This window comes from Anas acuta, chromosome 3 (assembly GCF_963932015.1).
Source record: "Anas acuta chromosome 3, bAnaAcu1.1, whole genome shotgun sequence".
NCBI classification, from domain to species: Eukaryota; Metazoa; Chordata; class Aves; order Anseriformes; family Anatidae; genus Anas; species Anas acuta.
This window is the reverse complement of record NC_088981.1, coordinates 2,572,096-2,600,044: the sequence shown is the minus strand read 5'-3', so window position 1 is coordinate 2,600,044 and position 27,949 is coordinate 2,572,096. Positions and strand designations below refer to the sequence as shown.

General features: G+C 41.2%; 1 protein-coding gene across 5 annotated transcripts; it reads left to right on the top strand.

Moving 5' to 3' along the window:
* Positions 1–28: 28 nt before the first annotated feature.
* Positions 29–27,880, top strand: PPP4R3B (protein phosphatase 4 regulatory subunit 3B). Of its 5 annotated transcripts, none has more exons than XM_068675270.1 (16): positions 4,137–4,552; positions 5,344–5,399; positions 11,757–11,855; positions 13,334–13,954; positions 16,481–16,558; positions 17,369–17,485; positions 18,492–18,608; positions 19,007–19,156; positions 19,895–19,997; positions 21,155–21,196; positions 21,841–21,999; positions 22,673–22,842; positions 23,980–24,119; positions 24,581–24,765; positions 25,279–25,403; positions 26,137–27,880. In XM_068675270.1, the coding sequence occupies exons 1-16, from the start codon at positions 4,411–4,413 to the stop codon at positions 26,230–26,232; spliced, it is 2,400 nt and encodes a 799-aa protein (XP_068531371.1). In that variant the 5' UTR covers positions 4,137–4,410; the 3' UTR covers positions 26,233–27,880. The 5 variants fall into 5 exon arrangements, with proteins under 5 accessions (XP_068531373.1, XP_068531371.1, XP_068531370.1 ...); XM_068675269.1 differs by having other exon boundaries at positions 4,139–4,552; positions 24,602–24,765; positions 25,201–25,403; XM_068675267.1 differs by having other exon boundaries at positions 4,142–4,552; positions 25,201–25,403.
* The last annotated feature ends 69 nt before the right edge of the window (positions 27,881–27,949 follow it).

The following is a 27,949-nucleotide window of genomic DNA, read 5'->3' as shown; positions in this document are numbered from 1 at the left end:
CCTGTGGTGGAACCTGTACAGTCAACCTGACTGTCTGCGCTTGTAACAAGTTTTAGGCCCTATGGGAAGGGGTGGAAGAATATAAGTTTGGGAACTGTATGGGAGGAGCACAAACCAGCTGCTCACCTCTGAGGAGAGAAGCTCAGCTGGAACCAGGAATTGAGTAAGTGCGAGCAAGTGAGAACCTTTCTGGAAGGACAGCAGGCTGGGGTCAGGCACCCAGGGTTCATCTGGGAGCTGTCAGTAACAGCAGGTTGGGCCATGGTGTGAGAGATGCTTGACTCTTTCCTCAGCTTACCAGCATTAATTGGAGAACAGGTGGGTTCCTAGTGCTTGAGAGCAAACTCAGCCCTGTTGCTGTAGCAATTTCTTCATGTTTGAAATAGTGATTTCTGTCTCTGTTGCCGTAGCTGATTAGCTTCTGTAATGACCCATCACTTTAAATGGAGCCACTGAGAATTGCTATGGAAAATGAAGTTGGGCAGCTGCAGTATTACACTGCCTGCTGCGAACTTCGGTGAAGCAGCATTGCATAACAAGGATTCCAGGCAGCAGCCTGGTGGTATTTTACAGCTTCATTTCTTGGTGCAATTTAACAAAGGTTATCCAGTTAGAGTATAAGCTTCCTGACTGAAGTTTGAGAGGAAGACTTGTTGTATTTGAGATATCTCTTTCTGTGCTAAATGAAAGCTACCACTATAGTCTCTTTTTAAGGCAGGCACTAGGCTGATGCAGTCTTCTTGCTTTGTTTTTATTTGTTTGTTTTTAACTTGAGCTTTTTGCATTGATTATGATGGTAAATCAGAATCTTAATGTTTTATTCAAAGGCTGATGTTGTCATCCTGAAGGTTCAAAATAATTGTTACCCATTATTACCTGTTAGTAATAAAATAAACTACATTCTTCCAAACAAATGGTAGGCTTCAGAAGCCTATCTTGGTAACAGAATATAAGTGAAACTTCATTAATAAATGTTAATGAGTTTCTCTAGTTCACCATTATAACTTTATAGTATCATAAAGGAAGTTTTATATATATTTCTAAGCACTTCTAATATGAGAAGATAGAGTTCAAGTTGTGGATGTTTATTTTTCTGGCACTAAATCTCAGAATCAAAAATACTTAGGAAAAAAAAAAGTGAGGAAATACTTGCATCTAGCAAGTGATCAGTCCAACCTCTGTGTGAGAATTCTGGAAAACTGGTTCTATATCCGTTGTTCCACCTGAATGTAAGAATAACATGACCTAGTCTATTTTTATATTGCCAGCTAGTGTCCAAATCAATAATATTTTAGCAAGCAAAAATGTGTTACTGCTAAGAGGAAAAAAAAAAAAAAAAAGCTTAAATCCCTGTGAATACTTTTTTTTTTCCCTTACACTTCAGCACGGAGAGAACGACTTACAATGCAACTTCAGTGAAAGTATGCTGTTTAAATTGGTTTGTCTGCAGTCTAGGCTGTTTTTCCTCAGAGCTGTATTGTGCAACTGGTGAAAACTTTCAGAGAAGTGAGATGTCTTAGCATTGTTGTGTTAAGATATTGAAATCTGGAAAATCGTTGCACTACCATCAGACAAGCAAAACTGGTCTGCTCCAAAGAGCTTGCAGTTAGAGCAGTGTTTGAACATTGTAGAGAATTGCAGGTGATGTTTACAGAAACTAAGGTAATAGTGTCTCTTTAAAATCACTTTTTTGTTATTGTTGCATGTAAACAAAATTTCTTGTTGTCTGTCCTGTTTAAACTGTGGAAACTTGTTATCACACCAAAGCTGGTGCTGTATCTTTGTAACACTTGAGGCCTAGACCTGTGTTTGGCAAAGTTGAAACTTTCACATAGACACAGAGCTTTAGGAGCTGAGGTGTTTTTAAATGCTTTCAAGAAATACTACATGTACAGTAAAAATGTAAGCACTGACCTAATCATATTTCTGGGTTTATGTGCCAGAGGGAACGATGCAGTCTAACTTCAAGAACTTTTAGGTGATGTAGGAATGAATAAATGAAATTAGAGCCACTCCATGTTGTCAAAACTGATGACTTGCTCTGTATGCAGCCCATCCTATCAAAATTTATTGTTTTGATAAGGAATGGAGAACTTCCAACAGCTACAGCATATTGCTCTGTGATAACAAGTAGGTGAGCTACTGACAGGTACAACAACTCAATTAAAAAGTGCTGCATTGCTGTTTCTGAGCCCCATCATGTAGAACTTCCATGTATTACTTTCCTGGTCTTGTATTTACTCTGGTTTTAAATCAGATTCATAAAAGCAGCTGGGCCAATGCTTGCGTAATTTCTAAAAGCAGAGCTTCCCACAATTGACTTGATTTTTAGTGGAATAGATAAGGTCCTGTTGCAGTTTGTACACCCCAGCCAAACCATGCCCAGGCAGCAGAGTCCTGTTCTCTGCAAAAAGGAGCCCGGTGACCAAGGGAATATAATGTCTGCATCTGTTCAGGATGTTTTCCACAGAGGTTGTTTTCATGCCTGGAGTGGTCACAGACTTATTTTGCAGTTTAAGCAGAGAAGTATTTTTGTGTGTGCTGATTCTGGCTTGCATTTTTCCTATTCCTTTTGTAGTTGTTCACTAATGAGAATTTGCTCCAGAATCTTCTAGTGTGGTTTCTCGCTATTGTGTGTATCTGGATAAGTGTCATATTTAAACTGTAGAAGGAGAGGTCACACGTTGACACACTTGTTTGAAGAATTAGAGTATGCGTAGAGATCTTGCAGAAGAAGGCTGGTGTTTAAGAGCGGCAGATGTCCTGAAGCAGCAGTATGCAGTGCTGCTGTGTTTTTTGTTTTCACGTGCTTCTCTTCTTCTTACTGGACTTTCACTGGTGCAGAAATAGTCCTTGTGTAATACCTTGAGAGGATCAAACCATGTAATATAGAAAAGACCACTAAGTATGTAGCTGGGACCCTATCTGCTTGTTGTGATCCTCAAACCATGGCTGGTGAAACTACAAAGGTAACATGGCCTTTTTTTTGTACAGTTACTGACTTAGTTATCCATAATTATATGATGCACACGGAAGGTATGTTCGAGATAAGCGTGTGTGATTGTTCTCAGAGGCGTATCTTGTTATCTTTTGCAAAAGATAATGATTGTGTCTTCAGTGGCCCCTGTTAAAGACAAAAATACAGGTTTGACTGGGGTTGAACCCTAGTTCCCCAGGACACTGGTAAGGGCTCTTCTCACAGAGTAAATAAGCAGGCGAGCCAGTGCTCAGGTGCACTCCCTCGCAGGTAGAGTAATGCTGCACTTCTTGGCTGTTCTGCTGCCCTGAGAAAGGATTGGTGGCTGTCAAATACTGGGTGCTGAAAGGTGGTAAATCTTAGAGGCCTGTTACAAACCCAAGACTTAATCATTGCGTAGATGTAAATATTCTCAATATTGTCTTGTCTGCCCAGTGAAGGTTTTTCTGATGTATGGAACTGTAGTACACGGCCACGTACGGTGGCTTATTCTTCAGTAAACTGCTTTTTCTCTTTATTTGGAACAAGGTTGAACTTAAACCAGAGTCATGCCAGTCTTTTCAGTAAGAGCTATACTGGTGTGACTGCTTTTGCAATTAGGCAAGAGCAAAAAGAGCCTCGCTTTGTCTGGGAACGAGACACACCCTGGCCTGGGGAGCACTGGCTCTGCCCTCTCCCTTCCCTTCAGAGCATGGCCGATGTTGTGGGACGCTTCTGAGCTTCTCCCCGCGGCCCCTTCACACGGGGGAGAAGGAGCACGCAGAAAGCCAGCAGTGTAAGTGCTGCAGCTCCCCTGGCAGCTCTCCCTTTCTGCCCACCGCAGCCAGAAGTAAGCTTTAAACTCCATTATTATTATTATTTGGGACAGAGGAAAGGGGGAGCTGGCTGTAACATGAGAACGGAGCTTCACAGCTGGCACAGGGGTGAGGGGTTTGCCTCAGCTGCGGTACACGGGAACGGGACCGTGCCCCCCGGGAGCCCCAGCTGGGTACAGGCTGCGTGTGAGGGGGGGCTCAGCGCCGCTCCGGCTCCTGAGGCGGGCTGCGAGGAGGAGACGCCCTCAGAGCCCCGCTCCCCTCACGGCGCCGGCCCCGCCCCGCCGCCCGCCCCTTGCCGCCGTCCCGCGGCGGCCCCGCGGCTCCTGCCGGCCGCCGTAGCCCCTGCGAGGGGAGCCCGTGGCCGGGCGGGGAGGAAGAGAAAGGCGGCGGGAGGCGCCCGACAAGATGGCGGCGGCGCGGCGGTAGCTGCCGGAGCGGCGCCAGCGGGGCCCGAGCCGGGGCGCGGCGTCGCCCTCTCGCCGGCGGGCGGCCATGGGCAGCGGCAAGGGGGAGGCCCCGCGGAGCCCCTGAGCGCCCGCGGAGCCCGCGGAGCCCGAGCCCCGCTCCCCTCCGCCCTCCCCCCCCCTCCCCGCGGGCCGGGCCCGGGCCCGCACCATGTCGGACACCCGGCGGCGGGTGAAGGTGTACACCCTCAACGAGGACCGGCAATGGGACGACAGGGGCACCGGGCACGTCTCGTCCACCTACGTGGAGCGCCTCAAGGGGATGTCGCTGCTGGTGCGCGCCGAGGCGGACGGTGAGGGAGCCCCGGCCGGGGGTGCAGCCGGGCAGGGCCGGGCCGCGGGGTGTCCGCGCCCCTCTCCTCGCCTTAACGCCGCAGGAACATCGCGGCGGGGGGGTGGCTTGCTGCCCGTGGTTTTGTGGTGTTTTTTTTCTTAGAAATTTGCCGATCGCGTTCCGAGGCGCATCGGATGCTGTGCCATTATGTCCCGCTGCTCTCCGGAGTCACCTCAGGGCTCTGCTCTTTGCGCGGTGCCCGCCTGCCGCTCGGCCAGCCGACAGGTGCTAAAATGTGCTAAATAAACCACCTCCGGCTGGTACAAACGGCTCGGGAGCTGTTGCCAGGATACATACACTGCTCGCATACACAAAGTCGAGGCTCTGGCTTCGTGCTATCTGGGCGATTCGCTTCTGAAGGACGGTTGAAGGAAATAAAAGCAAATGGCCCACGTGGCTCGTGTGGGCAAACACATCTCGATGCTACCTGCTGCAAATTGCTACGGATTCGTTCAGTGGCCTTTAAAGCAGCTAATTGTCACGCTGGGCTTCATGAGGAGAAAACTGTGCTGCGGAGAATTTTGGTCTCAAGTAGCAGAGGAAAGCGCCTTTACGTGGGTGTTTTTGTTGGGTTTTGTTTTACCTGGCTTGTTTGTCAGGAGTTACGTTTAGAGAAGATCGTTCTCCAGGACTTTCTGGAAGATACGGATTAGGCTGAGCACATGTTGGCTGGCGCGCGGGCGGCTGCTCTAAGAGCCATGGAAATGTTTGTCTGGTTAAACTCAGTAAATATCTTCATAACTCTTTCAGGTTCGCTACTGCTAGAATCGAAGATAAATCCAAATACGGCGTATCAAAAGCAGCAGGCAAGTATCATCACTAGGCCTTACTTCTTTTTCTGATTACTGATGCTGAGGAGTTGTCTTATGTTCCAAGTGACTGTAGGTTTCTCCACTGTAGATCCGTAGGTTTCTCCAGCTTAAGACTACACCGCTTTCTGGAAAAAGAGCTAAGCGGCAAGACATGCAGCTGTTAATGTTGTTTTTTCATCGAGGTGAAAAACTTGCTTAGAAGCCTGTGGTGCTGCACTAATTTGTATTCCAGAAACCTACATGTTCGTCTTAATCATATATACATATATATATGAAAATTAGTTAGAAACATATATGGCCTTGAGTGGGAGACAAAAGCTGCTCATATGAAATAATCGATGCGTCAGGAAGGCAAAATTTCAGCCAGCTCTGTTATTCTGTTGTATTTACTTCCTGAGTGTTGTTTTTTATTTTGTTTTTTGTTTTTTTTCCCTCTGTAAGTAATACGAAGGAATTTGTTTTTGTGGGACTTCCCTTATTGTTGTTTAGTTTTTGTTTTAAGCCCTGGAACCTTCCGTTCTCCTAAGCAAAGTGACTAGCCATGGTGGGGCTTAATTGCACAGTTGCCTTTCCTGGGGGTAAGGCTTCTGCAGAACAAAGAAGTAAAACAGTTGGGAGCTACATTAATAGGTCATCTTTGCTTAATGCACTACAAAACTTAGTTTACTAAATCTCTTGCTTTTATTGCTTTTCCCTTCTGCATTCATTTCTGGTGTCTGCCTTCATTGTTCTTGTGGTTTATTACGTGTTTTTTTTTCCCTGCCTCTTCCTTTGTTCTGCAGTAGATTCTCTATTTCTTTTGTTCAGTGTTTCATACTGCTCTTCATCATTATGGTATCCAGAAGTGTTTCAGCACTAGACAACTGTTTGTTTTTTTTTTCTTCCTAAATGATGAAGAGAGAAATCATTAAGGGTTTTGTTTTGGATTTTTTTTTTTTTTTTTTGAAAGAAAGGTGACAAGCTATGTCATGAGAACTGGGGGAAAGAGACGCGTGTAGCTCTTGAGCACAGGTTGGCTGGAGTGAGTCAGTCGTGGGCCTAGCTTTTCAGAAGGCTGTGTTCTGTGGTTTCCATTTCTTACTCAGTAGCTACTGGTGTATTTGGTCAGGTGATGGTTGTAGGCTTCTCTTGGGTGGGCCGCTGGGGAAGGAGAGGACGGCCTTTGTGGGAGCTGTGCAGGGTTCTGAAGGGCGAGAGCCTTGAACTGCTTCCTGTTTAGTAGAGGAAGCTACTGCGGAACAAAATACAAGCACGGACTGTGCTGATGCAAAGTTAGAATTGCTTCCTTTTGCAGCTTATACTCGGAAACTTCATACAACTGCTTACTTGAAAACCTTCTTGATTTAACTGAGCAGTTTCAAGTGGCTTGATTAAGTTGTTTTGTTGTTGTTGTGGGAAAGACTTTCTAGGTTGTAGTTCCAAAAGCCTTATCTTAGGCTGAAGTTTGTTTGGGTTGTCTTTTATTACCAATCCTAACGCTTTGTGTCCTTGTGGCTGAATCTTTGCTTCACTTCTCACTCTTCTGGAGATGTTTTGCATTGTTTTTAAGAGGAATAATGATGGATGGTTTCCAGAGACAGGTTCTAGCTCTGTCTGGTTTCTGAGCTCATACAGCTTTTAGTTGACAGTGCTTTGTCTTTGAATGTGATGTGCTGCAGAGTAGCAAAGATCAAAACTTTGTGTAGCAGTCCTGTGCTGCGGTTTGTGAAGCTTCAGCCTTGGCTCAGATTGTAATACTCGCACCTGGGTGCCTCAGAGAAGATGGTATTTAAAATTGTGTAAAGAATTAGGCAAAATATTCTGGTTAACCAGAGAAGAACAGAGGTGGTCTCAGTGTCCCTAGTCAAGTGTTGAAGTCTGCTGTGCGGTAGGTAGCCTGCAGGCTTGGAGGCTGTGCTCAGGACAGGTGCTTTTGTAGCTGAGTGACTTCTCGGAGCGTAGGTGCAGATTTTTATTAAGGTGCTGATCTTCTTGGGTTTGGGGAAAGCCACAACATGGTGCAGCTTGACAAAAAGGAAACACGCCCTGCCTACACATTTTGTCTCTTCAAAAATAACTTGAATTGACTCACGGAATAGCTGCCACTGAAGTTTGGATTTGCATACCATCATTCTGTGGAAAAATACTGTCCTGGTTTCAGTTAGGACAGAGTTAATTTTCTTCCTAGTAGCTGGTAGGGTGCTATGTTTTGGCTTGGGATGAGAAGAGTGCTGATAACATGCTGATGTTTTAATTGTTGCAGAGCAGTGCTTACACAAAGGACTCACCAAAAGGACTGCTGTGGTTTAACCTGGCTGGCAGCTAAACACCACACAGCCGTTCGTTCACCCTTCCCCCTCCCTCTCTGGGATGGGGGAGAGAAATGGGAAAGTGAAGCCCGTGAGTTGAGATAAAGACAGTTTATTAAGACAGAAAAATAATAATAACAGTAATAATAATAACAATAATGATGATAATAGTGCTACTACTTATAATGTGTACAAACAAGTGATGCACAATGCAATTGCTCACCACCTGCTGACCGATGCCCAGCCTAACCCTGAGCGGTCCGGCCCTCCTCCCCCTGGCCAGCCACCCCCATCTATTGCTCAGCACGACCCCAAATGTGTGGACTAACCCTTTGGCCAGTTTGGGTCAGCTGTCCTGGGTCTGTCCCCTCCCAGCTCTTGCTGCACCCCCAGTCTGCCCGCTGGCAGGACAGAGTGAGGAGCTGAAATGTCCTTGGCTTGGTGTAAGCACTGCTCTGCAACAATTAACACATCAGCATGTTATCAGCACTCTTCTCATCCTAAGCCAAAACATAGCACCCTACCAGCTACTAGGAAGAAAATTAACTCTGTCCTAACTGAAACCAGGACATATATCCAATATTTAGTTGCTGTGCATCAGTTTATGATTCCCAGTATTTGCACTAAGTAGTACTACAGTGATTAACTGCACATACTGCCTTCTTGAATCGTGTTTGTGGGCTCTCTGGCTTTTGTGCGGAATTCAGTGTTGTCAGTGTTAGGCATGCAGTAGGAAGAGGACTTGGACGTGGGTGCCCTGCTGCTCAGCCTGAAAGAATTCCCGATGCTGCGTATGCAGAGACACAAGGAGTGTAAGAGCTTTAGCAGCTCCCTGGATTTTGAGCATGGGCTTTGAGAACTGCATGGCTCCGCTGAGCACGCCGTGGCTGCCAAGGTACCTCCTGGAGGCTGCAGCAGGAGCGCTTTCAGGGTGTTACCACACCCGCCTCTTGTTCCGCCCTCTCCTTGATGTTGCTGTTCCCTAGCATGTGGGCAGAGGAGCATGTACGGGTGCCTCAGTGGAAGTCAGATGGATCCACTGGTGTGCTTTGTTCCTCCAGCTTTGTTACAAGGGTGGTAATTTCCAGTTGCATGGGTTTAAGACTGGTAAAAAGCTACAGAAACTCTCATTGGGAACACCGCCTTCTGATGTTAACTCTCCTTCAGGTACGCTCTATCTGTTTTCAGATCTGAGATGAAGAATGTGTACCTGTGCTGTTGAAACACAGTTGCCATCATTCAAGCGACAACAGAGCAATTTGCTTCAGGCAAAATCAGTGGAGTTACTCGAGGCTGGGATTTTACAGACTTCCAGGGGTGCTGCTATCACCAGCCAGAGCAGTTACCCGGGGGGCTGCTTCACTCCATTGTGCCAGCATGAGTCTTCACGTAGCCATGCAGCAGGTTAGATGTAGGAACTGATCCCACTGGAACACAGCTTCTGGCTGGCTTAATTTCTATTTGTCTCTTGTCCTCGCTCTTGTTCCCTGCGCAGCACACCTGTGCTGGCATAGGAGGGGGATGAGGGGCTGGTGCTCAAACCAGGAGAGGGAGCAGCAGGCATTGTACAAACCAGTACTGACAATGAAGGAGGGGTTAGAACTGCCCTCTTAAAGCTCAAATTGTTCTGAATTAATCTTTGTTTTGTTTTGTCTTGTGTTGTGTGAGGGAGTGAAGGCACGCTGCTGTCCCTGATCTAAGCAGGCCGAAATGGCAGTCTTGGGAAGGAGCTAGGTCTGGAGGATATCTGTCTGATCTTGAGTCGTCTTGGGACATGCAGGAAGCGCATGGCTGACTAAATATGTTGGTGTCAGATAATTATTTTCTAATGAAACTACCTTTTAATAAAGATGATTAAATAGGCAGCATCTTGCTTGGTAAGAGCGAGCGGAAGTGCTTGAAAGGGAGCAGGAAGGATCCTGGATGTTCCGTGCAGTTCCTCTGTGCCTGTTCACTGGAGACACTTCAGACAGTTTATATTTCAGAAGTCCTTCTGAAATATTTTTGGAGAAACTTACATAACTTCTGCTCGTGTGGGCAGTACAGATTGTAACAAGTACTACTCAGTAACCCGAGAATTGTCACTAAAAATTTGAGGTGCAGTCTCTATGGATGCACGCAGTCATCTGAGTTCCTGCAGCAGGCCTGTTAGCAGAATGATTCTGGGCTATAAACAGGACTTCTTCATGTATATGTCTTTCTTTCTTTGTCGAGATGCCTCTGGTTTTTAGCGTTTTCTGAGTGTTAAGGCATCCATAATTTTATAGAATGTTTTCAGATACAAAAATAAAAAAAACTGAAATGAGTAACTGCCATAAAATTGTACTTAAGAATTCTGATTTTTGGATTAACCTGTAGATGAGCATTTTTTAGAGAGGGTGCTTTGTGAAAGGCAAGTTGATGCTGCTAATTTATAGCATCTTTAAATAATTTGGGCACTCTGTTTTAAGCTGTTGACTTGAGTTCCTGTTATGTTGTAGAGTGTCTTCAAGTGGTAACAAACTGGCATTTCTCAACGTACCTGGACTTGAATGGAAACGATACAAAGCTTTCTTCAAAAACCCTACATCAAAATACTTAATAACATTATATAAAATACAGTAGTGAAAACTTGTGTGTTTTGATTTTCAGGCTTTGCAAAATAAGAAGTGCCTTCGGCGATACGGAGTGAGCACTTGAGGGCCTGCTCTTCTCATATCTGCTTTCTGCGCCAGTTCATTCTGAACGAGGCCAGGGAGCCCATCAGGCTTTTCAGTCCCTGCAGTTTTCAGTTGTTTTTTCCTTGAAGGCCAACTCAACTGCTCGCTCCAGCATCGCACGCCGTAACCACAGGTTCAGCTGTCTGTGAGCCAGAGATGAGGCTGGACAGCTGTAAGCAAAACAATGTCAGCTGTATGAAGCTGTGCCACTTGTACATGAGAATCAGAGCCCAAGAGCAGGCAGACTATTAATATTAACCTATTAATGTTTGTGGCAGGAGCACAAAAGTGTAAGTGTGGTGTAGGACACTTGCAGAAAGAAACAAATCATTAAGCAGCATTAACGTCACAGGGCAGTGAGCTCAGGGCTTTCCTCTAAGGGCAGACTCTGTTCCTTTTAAAGGAAAGGGTTAAAATGAAAGAACAAATAGATATACTGCAGTTCACTGCCAGCCAGTTAAGTTGCATTCACACAGTTTTTCTGTGCAAGTGCCATTATTCAGTGTGTGTTTGCATCCCCTCGTCTAGGACGTATTCAAACCTGAATGAGGTAGTTAACGTGTATTTCAGAATAAGAGATTCTATAGTAGTAGTGTCATAGTGAAAAAAGTCATATAATGTTTTGTTAGATATCTGCTGAAAGGAAATGCATAACTTGGAGCAGCAAGTGACCTAATAATACTTGATTTAAAAAAAAAAAAGTCGGTTCAGAAATTCCAACAAATTCCTACATGTATTGTGCGAGTGTACAAGTTGAATTAATAGAGTCAAAAAGAATGGAGGGAAAGAAAATTTGCTCAAGTGAAAATACCTGTTGGCAGGATGTTTGTAGCTTTAGTAGTATCTTACAAGTTTTACATAATCCGTGGTGTATGTCTTTGAATTCAAGAAAAAGACACGTGTTTGTAATATGTGAGGCTTTGCTTCTCACGTTGTTACAGCTGTATTAAACCCTTTCTGAGGAAGAAACACTAATCTTTTACTTTGGTTTTCAGCTTCTTAAATATGAGAAAACTTAACTTTTTATATTGCAAGTTTTCTTAATTTCCTGTGATGTGTGCATTCACATGCACAACCAAGAGCCTCAGCTTGGAATTAGGTTGCAGAAAAATGCCATTATAAGTGTTTCTGGTATGGAAAAAATACATAGATGGATAATATGTAAGAGAATGTTTGTAAAGCAAAAAAGAAATGGCCCTTACAGCAGAACAGATAACTTAATATTTCAGTAGCTTATAGTCTTCTTTTGACAAGTGTAATTATCATTTATTCTTTAGGCATGACTGAATGGAATACAGATGTGGTCTACAGATGTGTAGATCTAAACTGTCTCAAACAAATTTATTTTTTTTTGTCTTGTACAGGACACCTTGATTGTTTGGTCAGAAGCAGAAAATTATGATTTAGCACTGAGTTTTCAAGAAAAAGCTGGCTGTGATGAAATTTGGGAGAAAATCTGCCAGGTACGGTTATATTTTAATACTCGGTTTCTTCCAAATGATTTAGTGTTTTCTGTGGCTTCACATATTTGGTTTGTTATTTTAAAATCTATTTGGAAAATAAGCATATGTTCATCACTATTTTCTGTGCTTTTCTTTTTCTTTTTTCTCTTTTTTTTTTTTTTTGAGTGCCAGATTTTAATTGTCCTTCTCCCAATCTGCAAGGAGCTAACTAGTTGGAGTGTGGAACTAACAATCTGTTGTAGCACACAAGGAGCCAGATCCTGCTCTGTGAGAGTGGCATTGCTGTCAGAGCTCAAAATCTCGGTCATATTTTCATCGTGACCTGAGTCTTATTATCCATGTCTTATGGATATTTCAATCTTCGTTATTATGAAACAGAGTACAGATCTTACACTTTCAGCTCTGGAATTAATGAGTCAGTAGAATTGTACCAATGTGTACTTAAAAGAAGAAACCCCGGCTTTCATGTCAGGACATATCACAACTGTGTAAAAAAAAAAAAAAAAAAAAAGTGTAAATCTGTAACTAGAGGTACTTGGAACTCAGGTTTTCTAGCAGTTTGCTTTGAACAAACTAGGCAATTTAGATGTATTCATAAACTTAGCATTCATTAGGCTATAAGTCTTCTCAGCCAGTTCTCAGATACTATTGTTGAAAGGACCCAATGCTGGTAATTGCAAGTACATGTGTCTAATAAATAGTCCAGGTTTTACACTGGTCCCACGTGGGGTTGAGCTGATACCTGTCTGAGAGGGAGGTCTCTGTGGTCAGACAGCGCAAACCATTCGCCTTAGTCTCTTGCACTAAATTTCAAAACTCCTGGTGCTTCAAGACTGCTGTCTGAGCAGGTGAGCCTTGGTGAGGGAGGTCCAGTGGGAATTTATGAATCTTAGGGTTGGATCAGTGAAGGGCATAAAAAGTATAGGGTGCATGAGAAGGCTGAGGAGATGAGAGGGGCATACAGAGCAGAAGGAAAGTGCTGCAGAGCAGGAGATGTGATGATTGCATTCCTTTTCCCGTGTTCAGTTGGGGCATGACCCTTTCATGCCTTTTGTTCTTGGGCCTTTTGTTACGGTTTGTGTAGCAGTAGCACACCTGTGGGCTCTTATCGTGACTTGAAGTCTTCTTTCCCTTCTGTTTGAGACCCTGGAAGAAGGTTTTGTTATGCCCGTCTTTTCTTTTCCTAGTATGTTTTGTGTTTATCTTCAAGGTGCTTCAGACTACTTTATTTCACAGATGTCATTAGGTTTTGGTGGTTTATGTTTTGTTTTGTTTTTTTCACTTTTTGAGAAATACCTATTGAGGTGATGTAGTGACTTCTGTAGGATTCACAAGCAGCAAACTTACTCCTTCTCTTCATGGTTAGGTATTTTCCAGGCAACTGAAGGTATGGAAGGATTTATGTATGTGTTATCGACTTGATTTACTCTTGCATATGTATTGGGATGAGACAGTAACTGTGCATGCTCTGTTCTTAGGTTCAGGGTAAGGATCCTTCAGTGGAAGTCACACAGGACCTTATCGAGTCCGAAGAGGAACACATAGAAGAAATGCCTGAAACTAGTCCTTTGATCGACCTTCCTTCTTGTGAACTCAACAAACTTGAAGAGATTGCTGACCTAGTTACCTCTGTTCTCTCCTCACCCATCCGTAGAGAAAAGCTAGCGCTGGCCTTGGAGAATGAAGGCTACATTAAAAAACTATTGCAGCTTTTCCAAGTCTGCGAGAATTTAGAGAACACAGAAGGCTTGCATCATTTGTATGAAATTATTAGAGGAATTTTGTTCCTCAATAAAGCAACTCTGTTTGAGGTGATGTTTTCTGATGAGTGTATTATGGATGTTGTTGGATGCCTTGAGTATGATCCTTCTTTGGCTCAGCCAAAACGGCACAGGGAGTTCTTGACCAAAACAGCAAAATTTAAGGAGGTTATTCCTATAACAGACTCTGAACTCAGGCAAAAAATCCACCAGACTTACAGGGTACAGTATATTCAGGACATCATCTTGCCGACACCATCTGTTTTTGAAGAGAATTTTCTTTCTACCCTTACTTCCTTTATTTTCTTCAACAAAGTTGAGATTGTCAGTATGTTACAGGTAAGTGGTTTTTAATATGGTACAGATGGATTATGTATAGATGCATCTAGGTGTAGTTTTTAAATTGATTATGGCTCTGTAACACTGTCTAAAGTAATCACGCACACTGTGACTTGCATTGTGCTTCCCTTTATTTCTGAAACTTGCATTTTATTTTTGATTTTTAAAGATAGATTTCAGGTGAGTTTATTTACAGATTTTTTTAATGGATTGTGACCAATTATCTGACTGTACTAATTTCAAATGTTCATGTTGTAGTATAAAGTAGTTAATGAATTAATTTGAATTCATTTTCTCTTCATACCGATAACCCAAAGTAATGGTAGGTAACCAGAATGTTACTGTATCAGAGCTTCTCAAAGCTCACTGAAGGGTTCCTAGTCAGAAGCAGGTTTAAAAGTAGCTGACTGTCACGAAGAAGCTAGGCTGCGGGAAGAGCCCTGGTGTGAGCCCTGTGCTGCATTAGCTGACGTTTGGGGTGTTGTCACTTCGTATTTTGTTGTGCAAACTAATGGCTACCAAGATGTTTTCATTCTGTTTCTGGTCCGTGTACTCGGGGAAATGGCATGTGTGCGTGAAACAGAACTTCACAAACATGCCTGTTTTCTTGTGAAGAAGAGAGTATTAATACTGTGGAAAGATATAGGCAGTGGAGAAACAATATTGTTATAAGACTGCAGCAGAGGACTGAAGGGGAAAAAAAGATAGAAAACTACATGGGTAAACTCTGGGGCTTCTTTTTACTTCGGTTGAGTAGCAGGAAGAAACTAGAAAGTAAATCCTGCTAGCAAAACGAACAACTTCCATTGAGATATTTTCTTTAAAACTCTGTAAAGTTCTTTATTTTCCACCAAAGTTTTACTGTACTGCGTGCCTGCTTGCACCTTAGCAGAAAGCAGAGGCTCTGTGAGACTCACCTGTAGCACTCGCTGGAGCAGGCTCTGAAGTTCTGTCAGTTCTTCGCTGCTGGGTCACTGCTGGCCTTGCCATAGTTGAGATGAGCGTGTGGCACGCGGGTGCGTCTGGTCTGAGACTGTGACAGCTAAATCAGTTGACCTGCCTCAGATTTGTGACAAAGAAAGCACACATGGAAGAGAAGTTGCTGGGTACTGTGCATGGGGAAAATTACATTGGAGTGTGGGCATCAGGTTCAGGACCGCTTTTCCAGTCTGCTGGTGTAAATCAGCTTTTGTTGCGGCACGAGAATCTTAAAGCCCCTTTGGGCTTGGTGGACGAATTAGAGGTCTTATTACCCTAAATACTTTGGTAAAGCTCCCTAGGAAGTGCAGTTTGTAGGAGTACCAGGCTGTTCGGTACTGCAGTGAAGCCCTTTGGATGTGACACGGAGCAGCAGACCCAGCACTGCTGAGGAGGAAGGGCAGGCGTGTGGAAAACGCAGCAAGCCCAGAAAACAAACCTAGATCCACCCTGGGCCTTAGGACATCAGGGCTGCGCCGGGCTGCAGCTCTAGACAAGCCAGAGATCTGTCTGTTGCCAAGTAGTCTGTGCTGGGGAGTTTCTGGCCTATTGTTTTTTTAACAGACTTAACATAGCTGTTAAAATCAGTAAGGCTAAAAATAAACCATTAGGTCTCTGTAAGTTGCGTTGTCGGATGCTGGTTCAGGTACCCTGTGCTTGTAAAGCACTTTTTTTCCTCACATCTTAAAATACTCAGGGAAAAAAGTGACCTTTTGGCCAACATTCAGGTGATTGTAAAAAAAATAATAATAATAATAATAATTCTGTACTTCAGCTTAATAAAATGCACTGAATTTAGTAACAGTAGAAGCAAAGTATAGAAGTAACTGCTGTCTGAAGCATGCAGCGTAGCAGGGATGGTTATCACCACTGCTGCGTCCCTTCGTGCTTCTTCAGTGAATCTCTGCAGAGCTGCCCAGCTCTGTGGTGTAGCAGCACGATGCTGCTGTTGGCTCTGAGATTTGCACCATGTTCAACAGGTGATGGGCACTTTGATTTGAAGGAATGCCAGTGCTCCTCCATGGGTGTGCAGGGAGCAGGACGTGCCTGAGCTGCTGGGAGGCAATGCTCTTCACCCTGGGTGAAGAGCTCCTCTCGGGTGTTAAGCCATGGTGAGGGAGCCCGGATCAGATGGATGGGGTTATGGTGTTGTGATGCCTGGATGTGAGTGAAAACCACGCAGTGAGCCTGCGGGTCGTAGGGCAGAGCCGTAGGCATGCGAGCTGTCAGGCGGAGGACGAGTGCCAGAGGTTCTCTGGGCCCGGACCCAGTAATGCTGCCCCTGCCGTACGGAACAGATGCTGAGACTGTTGGAAACAGCTCTCAAATGGGTGCTGCAACTTCCTTTTCAGTGATAAAATGTAGCTGACTGTGTTTATTAAAAAAAAAAAAAAAAAAAGCTTTTCTACCCAATCTACTAGTGCACATTTTTGGTTCTATGAAGTAAGCAGTTAACTTCAGTCTGAGTTGATACAGTCTCAGAGCCTGTCAACACGAGTTTTAATGTGTAAGATGTGCTGTCTAAGTCACTTTCCTTTTGTTACACAGGAAGATGAAAAATTTCTGTCTGAAGTTTTTGCACAACTAACAGATGAAGCTACAGATGATGACAAACGATGTGAATTGGTGAGTTGGTGCACTCAGTAGGTGGCTGAGTGCTTCAGACTTCAGACATGAAGTAGAAATGTTGAAGGTGTTCTGTTGGTTCTGCAGTCACTGAGGTATTTCCCTAACGCTAGAGTCATTTCTAATGCAGCGTAGTCTTTGTGTTCCATAGGAAAATATTTCTTGTGAGGTAAAACTCTTTTATTTGTTCTAAGTAATTTATTTTACTATTGAGAAAGTGCTAGTGCTAAGCTCGAGTCCTAGGCTTGAAAACATACTTTCTTCTAAGTACTCTTTAATGTTCTGTATCCAGTTGGTGCTTGTTTTCCCACTGTATCTTGCTCACTCAACAAGGCCTTTCAGTCCTGTGACTGAGAGTTAACAACAGTCCCTTGGTGTATATTTTACAAACATTATTTATCTCTGAATATGGTTATCAGCTTAACTTGCCTTATAAAAATCTAGAGTGTGTGCTGGCAGAAAACATCTTTGTTTTTTCAAACAAAAGGCAAGCCAGACAGAAGTATAAATTTTTCCTATGTTAGGTGGGATAAAATAGCTACAAAATGACTGTGTTTCTCTGAGGTCCATTGCAGCCTCTTAACGGATTTTTTCATCTGTTTTTAACTGCCTTTGTTTTCCTTTTACTTCTACCCTTAATGTTGCCTAGCTGCTGTTGCACGTTGGAGGGGAGAAGGCTAGATGAGTCTGTTTTACGGGAAGGCATATACTCACTGGTGCACAGACTGATACAAATCATAGGTGTTTCTGACTTGTGTTCTGGAGTGTTCTGAATCAAATGCCTGTGTTGTTTTTTTCCCTTTGTTCTAGGTTAACTTCTTCAAGGAGTTCTGCGCGTTTTCTCAGACATTACAGCCTCAGAACAGAGACGCGTTTTTTAAAACTTTGGCAAAGTTGGGAATCCTTCCAGCTCTTGAAATTGTAATGGTAAGTGAAAATGACATTTTAGTAAGAGGCAAAAACAGAAAAGCAAACAAAGCCATTTAGCCACATTTTCAGATGTGCTAAACACCTTTCTGTGACTTTAATGGGACAACGTTGTTCCTCTGAAAGCTTTAGCTTATAGTAACATCCTGAATCCGTAAGATCTCTGATTTTCTGAAGTTGCTCAACTTTATCACTCTTACTGTTTTTACTTTGCATTTACTTTGAAGCCCTCTTGATAACAGGGGTAAAATTTGGAAGGCTTCTTCATGTTGGGATTTGTTTTTTGTTGTTGTTATTGGAGCAGTGCTAAAATAGTATTTTTAGATAACCTTGGGCTGTTACTTGTTCCTGTCCAATCCTGATCTCATTTTCAGTGGTATAAAGCAGTTTAATCTATCACCATCAGCAGCATGAAAACCTGGCTTTTTCTCTCCTTTTGTTGAAGCAGCTATTGCTGCTTGACCATTGCAAATTATCGCTGCTGCTGTTCAGATACTGTATATTCTGTTGTTGTGGCTTTTTAATATTCTAGAGTAACAATGTGTGAGGTTACCAAGGGACACTGACTGTTATGTAAATATAAAAGTAATATAAATGTTAATTGATTAGACAAACTCTAGTCTCACGGTTCTTTTCCAGGCCTAGACAAGTCTCAGTGTTACCTGTTACATCAGCTTTCTAGGCTTAGAAACTGTGCACTTAACCAGAAGGAAAACTTTACATACCTTAAAGAAAATTAATAATTCTTGCTGTACAAAAATTTCTCACACTCAGACAAATTAATTGGTGTAGTTGGTTCATCAAGTTGACAGAAATCCTTGCAGTCTTTTTCCCCATTATTTTTATCCTTTAAAGCATTTTACTGTTTTGTCTTTCTCCTGTCGCTGTTTACTGCATCTCTTGTAGATTTTTTTTGTAATAAGATGTTCTCAAAACTTGTAACTCCCTGACTCTTTGCAACTCTGTTTGAAATGGTTCTGCAATAAATTGATCTCATTTTTACTAGGGGATGGATGACTTGCAAGTTAGATCTGCTGCTACAGATATATTTTCTTATCTGGTAGAATTTAGTCCATCTATGGTCCGAGAATTTGTAATGCAAGAGGCCCAACAGAGTGACGACGTAAGTAAAAGTGTGTTAGAGTTTGTTGAATGCGCTTGAATATATTAGTTTTAAGACAAAACAATGACAAAAAAAAAACTCTTCAGCATTTTGTATGTAGTTAATCCAAAAATCTAGATGGTAGAAACATAAGGAGAATTAGACTTGAGATATAAAAATTTCTGAGCGTGTTGCTGTCCCACGTGTGTACAGTAATAAAATCGTAGCTCTGCCTAGCAGAGACGTTTAAGTGTGGTGGGTGGTGCCTGACACAACTCCAGTGTTTAAATGCAGCTCTTCCAATTTTCCCATTTCAGTGTTTTTTATTTTTGCTTTTAAATAGTAAACAAAGCACCCTAATATAGAATCTAGGGAAGTCATTCCACTATTGAAACTCAGTGTATAATTTTTTTTTCCAGGATATCCTCCTCATCAACGTGGTCATTGAGCAGATGATCTGTGATACTGATCCGGAGCTTGGGGGAGCCGTGCAGTTAATGGGGCTCTTGCGTACTTTGATAGATCCAGAGAATATGTTGGCCACAGCTAATGTAAGAAAATACAAAGGGGTAAAGACACTTTACTGTCTCAGCAAAATAGAAAGCGTGATTTTCTTACTGTTGTTTTGGTCAGAGGATTTAAAAAAAAAAAAAAAAAAAAAGGTATTTTGACACTGTCATGTGTGGTCTGATACTGAAATTTAACAAGCTGAAAATAAACTTCCATTAACTTTTGATAATAAAAGGTATGTGTATGTGGCATTGTGCAAGTATTTATTAACACAAGCAGTCCCGTTCGTTGGTGAAATAATACTAGTTCAGTCATAACTCCTGGTAGCTGAATGATAAATACTGGGGGAAGAGAGGCCGGGGGGTCAGTGTTGAGCCAAATCACAAGAATCACAAATCACATTGGAATCCTGCTTGTATATTGATAGGTGTGTATTATGTGCAATGTAGGGAAAAGGACAAGATGACAGGTGTTTTGGTGTAAAGTGGTGAAGGTGACTATGGTAAAATTACTGCCTTTAAGAACGTGTAGCACTTTGAGTCACTTCTGTCTTTTCGGGATGTTTTGCGTCCATGGTGGGCTTTTGGTGCTATTTAAGTTGGTTTGGTGGCTCAGATCTCTTCCCAAAATGAAGAAATATATTTTGAGTGAGGATAATGTTGCAGTCTAATCAAAAAGGTGCAGGCAGCCCAGAGGGAGTCAGAATCATCTGTAGGATGTCTTCTATATTACCACCCTTTCTTATTTAAGAGGCTGTATACAGATGCCAGTATTTAATAAAGTTATGTTTGTTTTAGAAAACAGAAAAAAGTGAATTTCTCAATTTCTTCTACAACCATTGTATGCATGTTCTTACCGCACCACTTCTGGCTAATACATCAGAAGATAAATGTGAAAAAGGTAACGTTTTTTTGTTTATTTGTTTAAAAATCTTGTAATATTTTGAACCTGCAGCACTGGTAACAGCTGTGATGCAAGCTGGGAATATGTGTCCTGAAATCCATTGTTCCTTCTGTTGTAGGGGTTCTGTGAGCAGCCTTGCCCTGTATTGCGGTTTTGAATGAGAACGCCTCTGTGCTGTGCTTTCTAAAACATTATTTGATGATGAATATATATATATATATATATATATATATATATATATATATATATAATTATCAGATATATTATCATCATATATATGATGATATATGTCATATATATTATCATCATATAACTATATATATATATATATATATATAAAAAATATAATAATGATATATAGTTATATCATTAATCGTAAAACATTTTTCCCAGTAAGGTTTAAGAAAATAGTTGTTGCAAAACAAAGAGTGTCTGTAGTTCCCAGCTGTTTTTTAGAAAAGAAGTTTGCAAAAATGCTGTGACGTTACTCAGTAGTCATCAGCAGCTCAGGTGATCCATCCCAAAGACTAGTTTTCACTTGGCAGTAGCATAGAAATGTAGAAATAAGTCTCTTCAAATAAATACAATGTGGAACTCCTTTACCTTTTTTCTTCTCTTTAGCTTGGCCATTGTAAAGGAAGTGGCACATAATTAACACTCACTAGTTTAATGCTTTACAAACAAATGTAATATCACAACAGCCTCTGAGTCAGGCTGCTTTTTTTTTTTTAAGTACTCTTTCAAGGGATGAAAGGAGCGGTTTTGCAAATGTGTATTGAAGCGTTTGATTTGATCTTACCCACGTTCTCACAACGTTAAGTAGAAAAAAGTGTATTAAAATAAAACTTGAAGCATATTTGTAGTACTGGGTAGTATTCATTGAAGAAATTAGGATAGGCGTTTTCTTTTAGCTATGTAGGAATAATTCTGAAGTACTAGGTTATGTATTCTCACATAGTTGCATTTAAAAGTTTGTAACATAAGTTGAATGAAATGTCAGCTGGCTATAATTTTTGCTGTATTTATGTTTCCCTTATGAAAGTTTTCCTTATAGAAAGTTTTGAGTTGATTAAAAGTTTTGAAAAGTTTGGTACAATCATTTATCTGTTCCTATCTGTTAAATATTTACAGTGCTTTTATTTTCTGTTTATCAGATGCAGTAGTTGGGTCCACTAAGAGTAATACAATTTGTCCTGGTAAGTTTTAATTGAACTTGAGTTTTGGAATCTTTTTTCTTTTAAATAAAAAGATAGCATCATAGAAAACAAGGCATGTCCATATTTTTTTTTTTTTTTTTTTAAGTTTTTATTGCAATAGGTGGCTTTCGGTTTCATTTGAGATAGCAGGAAGCTAAAAGAACATTTTCATCTCATTCTAAGTAAATTTTGTGATTGTTGTGTTTGGTTTGTGGTTGTTTTCTTGTTGTTGTTTGTCCCAGTTTACCTTACTTCTGAAAAATCACTCTTAGTAGAGTATGTGCTAAGTATAGCTATAGCTGAACTTTTATGTTTGGATTTTTCTGTTCAGGGTTCTTTAAGAGCATTATGAAAAGACTAACAGTGCTACTGTGCACTGTTACTTTGGGCACCTGTAACTAGGAACTGGCTGGTGGAAGAAGCCCTACTGCCATTTCAGGGTGATTTTTATGGCTGGAAAAAAAAACAAAGCTGAATTAGTATTTGTTTTGTTCTAATGCAGTGTCCTGCTTGCTAAAGCACTTCAGTGTGATGCTGAAACGTCAGGAACCATAACAGCAACTGAAGGTGGTGGTGATTTGTTCTGACAGCACTTTTTTCTCCCCCTTCTTTAGTGTGTCTTAATGCCTGACTTTTTCTCATAGATAATTATCAAACGGCACAACTACTTGCCTTAATTTTGGAGCTGCTTACTTTCTGTGTGGAACACCATACGTATCACATCAAGAATTACATTATGAACAAAGATTTGCTAAGAAGAGTACTGGTCTTGATGAATTCAAAACATACATTTCTGGCCTTGTGTGAGTATGGAATTGTCGTTACCTCCTTAATGTGTTTTATGTAGTGCATGGAACGTGTAACAAATACAAGTGTATACCTAAGTTCATAATTAGTGTTAATTTCCTATTGCAGATTAGCTGCTTAGTAAGTTTGGGGGGAAAAAAAAAAAAAAGTTGGCAGGTGTCTGTTAATGTGGACCAGTGCAGCTTCTGGTGGAAGGTGGTTGCATCTCTTGATGTGGTAGTGGGGGGATCATTTGTGATCATCTCTAAAAGCTTCATAAATGCAGTGCTTCTTGTAGAACGTGAATGGACTTTGTGATCCATGGTGTTTAAGGAAGAGTGGCTGGTTCTGGAAAGCAGATACAGAAGCACAGGAATGTACTCATAATTTAACTTCATGTCTGCTAAAAGTTATTGCTGCTATACTTCCAAAACTTAATGGGCTCTGATCAGATTCACGTGCACAGAAATGTCAAAGAATTCAGGGAAAAAAAAGTTAACTATCTGCAAATGTTTATTTAGAACTTTGGAAAAAGCACTTTGCAGTGCTCTTTGTTCTGTGGGCACTTCATTCTCTTTGTAGCATCAGTTCTGTGTGTGTTTTTTCAGCTCTTTCCAAGAGCAGTAGACTGGAGTCCTGATATGTAATTATTAACTTATTTGATTTATTTTCTTTTCTTTCTTCGTGTAGGTGCTCTTCGCTTTATGAGGAGGATAATAGGCCTAAAAGATGAATTTTATAACCGTTATATCACCAAGGGAAATCTGTTCGAACCAGTTATAAATGCTCTGTTGGATAATGGAACTAGGTACAATCTGCTCAATTCTGCTGTGATCGAACTGTTTGAATTCATCAGAGTGGTACGTTAGCAGCTGCTTCTGCTTTTACGTGTGTGTGTGTGTGTGTGTCATCACAGGTAGAAAAACAAAACAAAGCCTTTCATGTGAAATAGTGTGCTAAGAATTAAAATCACAAACTAACAATCCCAGAGATAGATATTCAAGTAGAAGAGAGCCAGTAAGCTGCTGCTTGTTTGGTTTACTTGATCATCCCCTCCAAGAGCACATAGAGGCCCTCTGTGTGTGTATGTCTGTGTAAGACAGTATCCTGGGGGTGAAATTCTCTGAAGTGGCTGACTGGGTTGTCTCGGACCAGACTTCGAAGTGAAGAATTAAGTGAAGCATGTTATATGTGAGTAAATCTAGTCTCAGATCTGGTAATACACAATTTGACTATAAATTAGTGATCGTTGTCCTTGAAAATCTTACATGTGTTTTCTTAGTGTCAGCTCTGAATCAGTAGCTCTTCACTGTCAGCGTTGTTGGGAATGGTGTATATGTGGACAGGACAAACAGGGGCACTCAGTTTCTGGTATTGCTGGGGTAGAAAATGGGGACTTGCAACAACTCCTAAGCTACTTGGGGCAAATACATTGGTGTGTGGGAGTCTTCTCAGGGAATCTTTGTGGTCTCTGAATATGAAGTGCACTTTTTAGTCCTAGGGTATTGTAGCTGCTATCATTTCCAGCAAAACGGAAAATGCATTGTGTTTTCAGATGACTTATACCCTTGTGATATGAACTAATGTTTATCGGGTTTGCCTGATATGGTGAGACTTTTAGGGGACCAAAAAGTGCCTTGTTTCCATGTGTGCTGCTGCAGCTACTGATCGCTAGAAAGAGAACTAAAACTTGTGGGGAGAGCTGGGCATGGTTCAACTAATTTTTTCTTAAGGCCTAGACCGTAAAGATAACAAACGTCATGGTTTAATGAAACACGTAGGATTGGTACAGTAGTGAAAATATTGGTTGTTTATGAGAAATTCTAGCCATATAGTTCTAGACTTCAGCTTTATTTATGAAAAATCAGATTTCACTTTTGTTCTTTACAATAATGTCTTAGTTCTGGATAGTTAGTTACTCTTTGATCAACTCTAAAGCTTTCTGAACTTCTGCAGGTTAATATATGAGACTTAAATACTATTTTCTTCTTACACAGGAAGATATTAAGTCACTTATTGCACATATAGTTGAAAACTTTTATAATGCACTTGAATCTATTGAATACGTTCAGACATTCAAGGGATTGAAGACAAAATATGAGCAAGAAAAAGACCGGCAAAACCAGAAACTAAACAGGTACTAAGCATTTTATGTATTCTGAGCCTTCTCCAACGTTATGTAGTATCACCTTACTGCTTTTATAATCTTTCCTAGAGGGCAAAAAAAGCAGAAGGCCGTGGGTTTTTTGTATTTTTTTTTTTTTTATTAACAATGAAAATGTCAACTAGAATAAACCTGCATCTGGCTTTCATCATTGGCTTACTCTAGCTAGCACAGTTCAGTTTGTGAATACATTATATGTTAGTTGGAAAACTTTCAGCTTATGAAGAGCAGAATCTTCTTCATTCAGAGTTAGAATTCAGTCCCCCTTCTTGTCAGCTGGGGTTTTGGTGAAGCTCACGTTGACAGAACAAGGGGCAGCTAAGCTGCCTTCCCAAACTGTTGCTTTTACTTTAAAGCACCAAAGCCATTTCTGATCCTGTCTGATTCTGAAGCAGCACACAAAACTTGCATCACTTGTCGTGTGTCTCTTACAGTGTTCCATCTATATTGCGTAGCAATAGATTTCGCAGAGATGCAAGAGCCTTAGAGGAGGATGAAGAAATGTGGTTCAATGAAGATGAAGAGGAAGAAGGTGAAGCTGTCGTACCACCAGTTGAAAAGTCAAAACCTGAGGATGATTTTCCAGATAGCTATGAAAAGTTTATGGAAACTAAAAAAGGTATTTATGTAACTTCAGCTTGTCATCTCTGGGTGTGCTGTATGCCAGATCAGTGAAGTGTCGTAAACAAACCAGTTGCTCGTGTTCTGCACTATAAGCAGGAGTAAGAGTGTTCTAGTAGCAAATTCCCAACCTGTCTTTGTAAGCCAGGCTAGGATTAAAATGAGTTAATTAGGTACACGTCTAGGGCAATTTGAAATGGTATCCAAAGCCAAATCTCTACAAAATTGTGTGTACTGCATGGTGTTGTCCCCATGTCCAAAGCAGCTGTGCCATTCTCATTTGGAATGCTGTTGTGCTTTGAATGAGGGCAGTGAGCAAGCTTTCGTTTAAGTTGAAATTTAAAAGAGGCTGCTTTTGCCCCATGTGATGCTCTGTGGATTGTGCTTTGTGGCATACAGCTGATACTGAAGCATGAAAATGTTTGTCCCTCAGCTAAAGAGAGTGAAGACAAAGAGAATCTTCCCAAAAGGACTTCAGCTGGGGGTTTCAAGTTCACTTTTTCCCACTCAGCCAGCGCAGCCAACGGTGCAAACAGTACAAACAGCAAATCTGTGGCAGCTCAGACATCACCAGCAAGCTCCAATGGCTCCTCTTCAAAGAACGCAACCCTGACCACAGCCGTGACAGCCACGAAGGTGGGAGAACTTATACAAAGCAGCTGTCCCAGCTTCGGGGAGCAGAGCAGTAATAATGAAATCTTACGGGCCGCAATGCAGCACGGTTAGCGTTAGCCTCTGGGTAGGGCCTCATTGACGTGTGTTCAGCCGAAGCCTTGTGTAGTTAAACCCTTACTCATGTGGGGAAAGGCTTAAAGAACTATTAGGAAAGGAAACGTGCTGGTAACGTGATGGGCACTGTTTGATCTTTCATCTTCTGCATAACTCAACTGCTCTCCTTCCTCAACTTATTTTTAACTGTCCACTTGCTTGTGTGAGATACGCTTGGGCTTTTTTCCTAAACTGTATTAGTGGAGCACCTTGTCAGGGACTTGGTAAGAAAGACTGACCAGGAAAATGCACGTGTATGCTTTAGATTTTGCGGCAGTCCAGCTGGGAGCTTAAATTGATTTGAAATAATTTTGAGGCCAGGATGCAGAGGAACAAGGAAGCTCCATACATTTTTTTAAACCCTCGGGATTAAAATATGTAGTCACTGACTTAAAAATAACACTTGTAGTAGAGATGGCAATTATTTGTTGGTTATGAAAAGTTCTGAAAACAAATAACTGCAGATTTGAGTGCTATTCTAAGACAGACTTGACCTGCAGGCTTGTGTGTCCTGGACAAGCTCATTGGGGGTTATATACTAAAAATTATGCCTTCCTGGGTATTTTTTTCAATACAAGATTTTCTTTTTTTAAATTGGCAGGGAAGTCTAGTTGGTCTAGTGGACTATCCTGATGATGAAGATGATGATGAAGAGGAAGAGACATCTCCAAGGAAAAGACCTCGTCTGGGTTCATAAAAGAAACCAAAACTTTGGAATAAAAACTTTTATTACGGGGTTTCAAATGCTGCAACTGTTTTAAGAGCTAAAAAGAATCTGATTCAGAAAGCTTTCTCCCATGAGTATGTAAGATAACACAAGGAGTAGCAAAAGAAACTCGGTATATGAGCTAGAAAGGGTTAGTTCTGTAAACGCAAGGCTTCTGAGGAACTTAATATCTTTCTAGTAAATAAGGAGGCTGCCATTCAGGCTGTCAATAAAAAATAAAAATAAAAACTAAAAAAAAAAGTGGGTTAGTATTCACAGAACCTGGATGATGGCTTCTCAGCAAGGAAAGTCTCAGGTGTTGGGAGGGCATGGGGAGGGAAAGGTAAGGTAAACTTCTTTTTAAATATTGCAGGGTTTCCCCAGTGTTAAGCAGAACTAAGAAAAAGAATTCAAGCTTAAATTTTGAACCCAGTAATCTTAATTTTGTAATGGTGCTGTCAGTTGTGTTCTTTTAGCAATGCCTCTTTTAAAAAAAATAAAAAATAATAAAAAAAAATAAGGGAAAACTAACTGTATTTGCATAAGAACAATCCAGATTTTGGGACCATTTATTGCAAATTGAATTTCTCATGGTAGGAGGGAGGGACACTGCAGTTATAGTGCATGTTGAGTTGTTTAAAACAGTTTAAAAAAAATAAGTAAGTTTTAATTTGTATTTTTAAAGAGGAGAAAACGGAAGCTGGATTCAAAATGGATGGTTTTGCTTGTTTTTTCAATTAGATATCCAGTAATATCTATGCCACGGAATGACTGCTTCCAAAGTATCTCCAGGAACTGCTTGTGTCACACTGGTGCTTTACACGGCACACTCGAATAGCTGTCGGCTTCTTGTTGTGCCGAATTTGAATCACTTTCCGCTTTGTTAAAATGAGCTGTTTCTTCTCAAAGCAGCAAGGGATTTTCCTGTTTGCAAGTTTAAATCGCATAACTGAGGTGGTAATAAGGAACACTAACAGGTTTTTAATAGTGATGAATTTAGTGGTGTTTAACATCAAACTCATTTTGGACCAAGGTAAAATTATTACTAGCAGGACACCAGTTGTTGAGGCAGAATCAACAAGCAGCACCTAAATCTGGGTGCAAGATGAAAGCTGCTTTTTTAAAAATAAAAGCACATTCCACGTAGGTAAACAAACTGCAAGAAAAATAGGTAAGTTGATAGAGGCAAACAGTCCAGGTTTTATTTTCAAGAGCAGGAAGTGAACTGTAAATATTTTAATGTTAGTTTGCCCATATGTGATCTAAGATCATGAAAAAATTAAGAGGAAATTTCCCAACAATTGATGTCAGAAATGTTTTTTAAAAAAATACGAAAACAGCTGCAATCCACCACATAGATCACTCTTGTAATGTGTTATGGGTCCATTTCTCCTGGAATAGTTTAAACTGAAGCAGTTTCTCTGTTTTGGAGATTTTGTAGTTAATTTTAATTTTAGCTATTGTTTGGAAAAAGATGGGCTGTCTGTGTAGATATGAAGTATAGTTTTTCCATAAAACAGAAGTTTATTTTGTATTAAAAATACCACTGTACTTGTTTTACACCATTTGTATACATGTGGTGATATTAATGCTGAACTGTAAAATTCAGGAATTAAAATGTGACCCTGTAATTCCATAACCATTGCTGTTGTTTGGTTTGTTGTACATGGTAAGTTAACTCAGAATTTTAAATGTGGCCATTTTAGAA

Excerpts from the sequence above, each read along its gene's own strand:
- PPP4R3B (XM_068675267.1), top strand. The coding sequence starts at position 4,411 with ATGTCGGACACCCGGCGGCGGGTGAAGGTGTACACCCTCAACGAGGAC. Across the intron at positions 5,400-11,756 it reads CGGCGTATCAAAAGCAGCAG|GACACCTTGATTGTTTGGTC; the intron begins GCAAGTATCATC and ends TGTCTTGTACAG. Across the intron at positions 19,998-21,154 it reads AGAAGATAAATGTGAAAAAG|ATGCAGTAGTTGGGTCCACT; the intron begins GTAACGTTTTTT and ends TCTGTTTATCAG.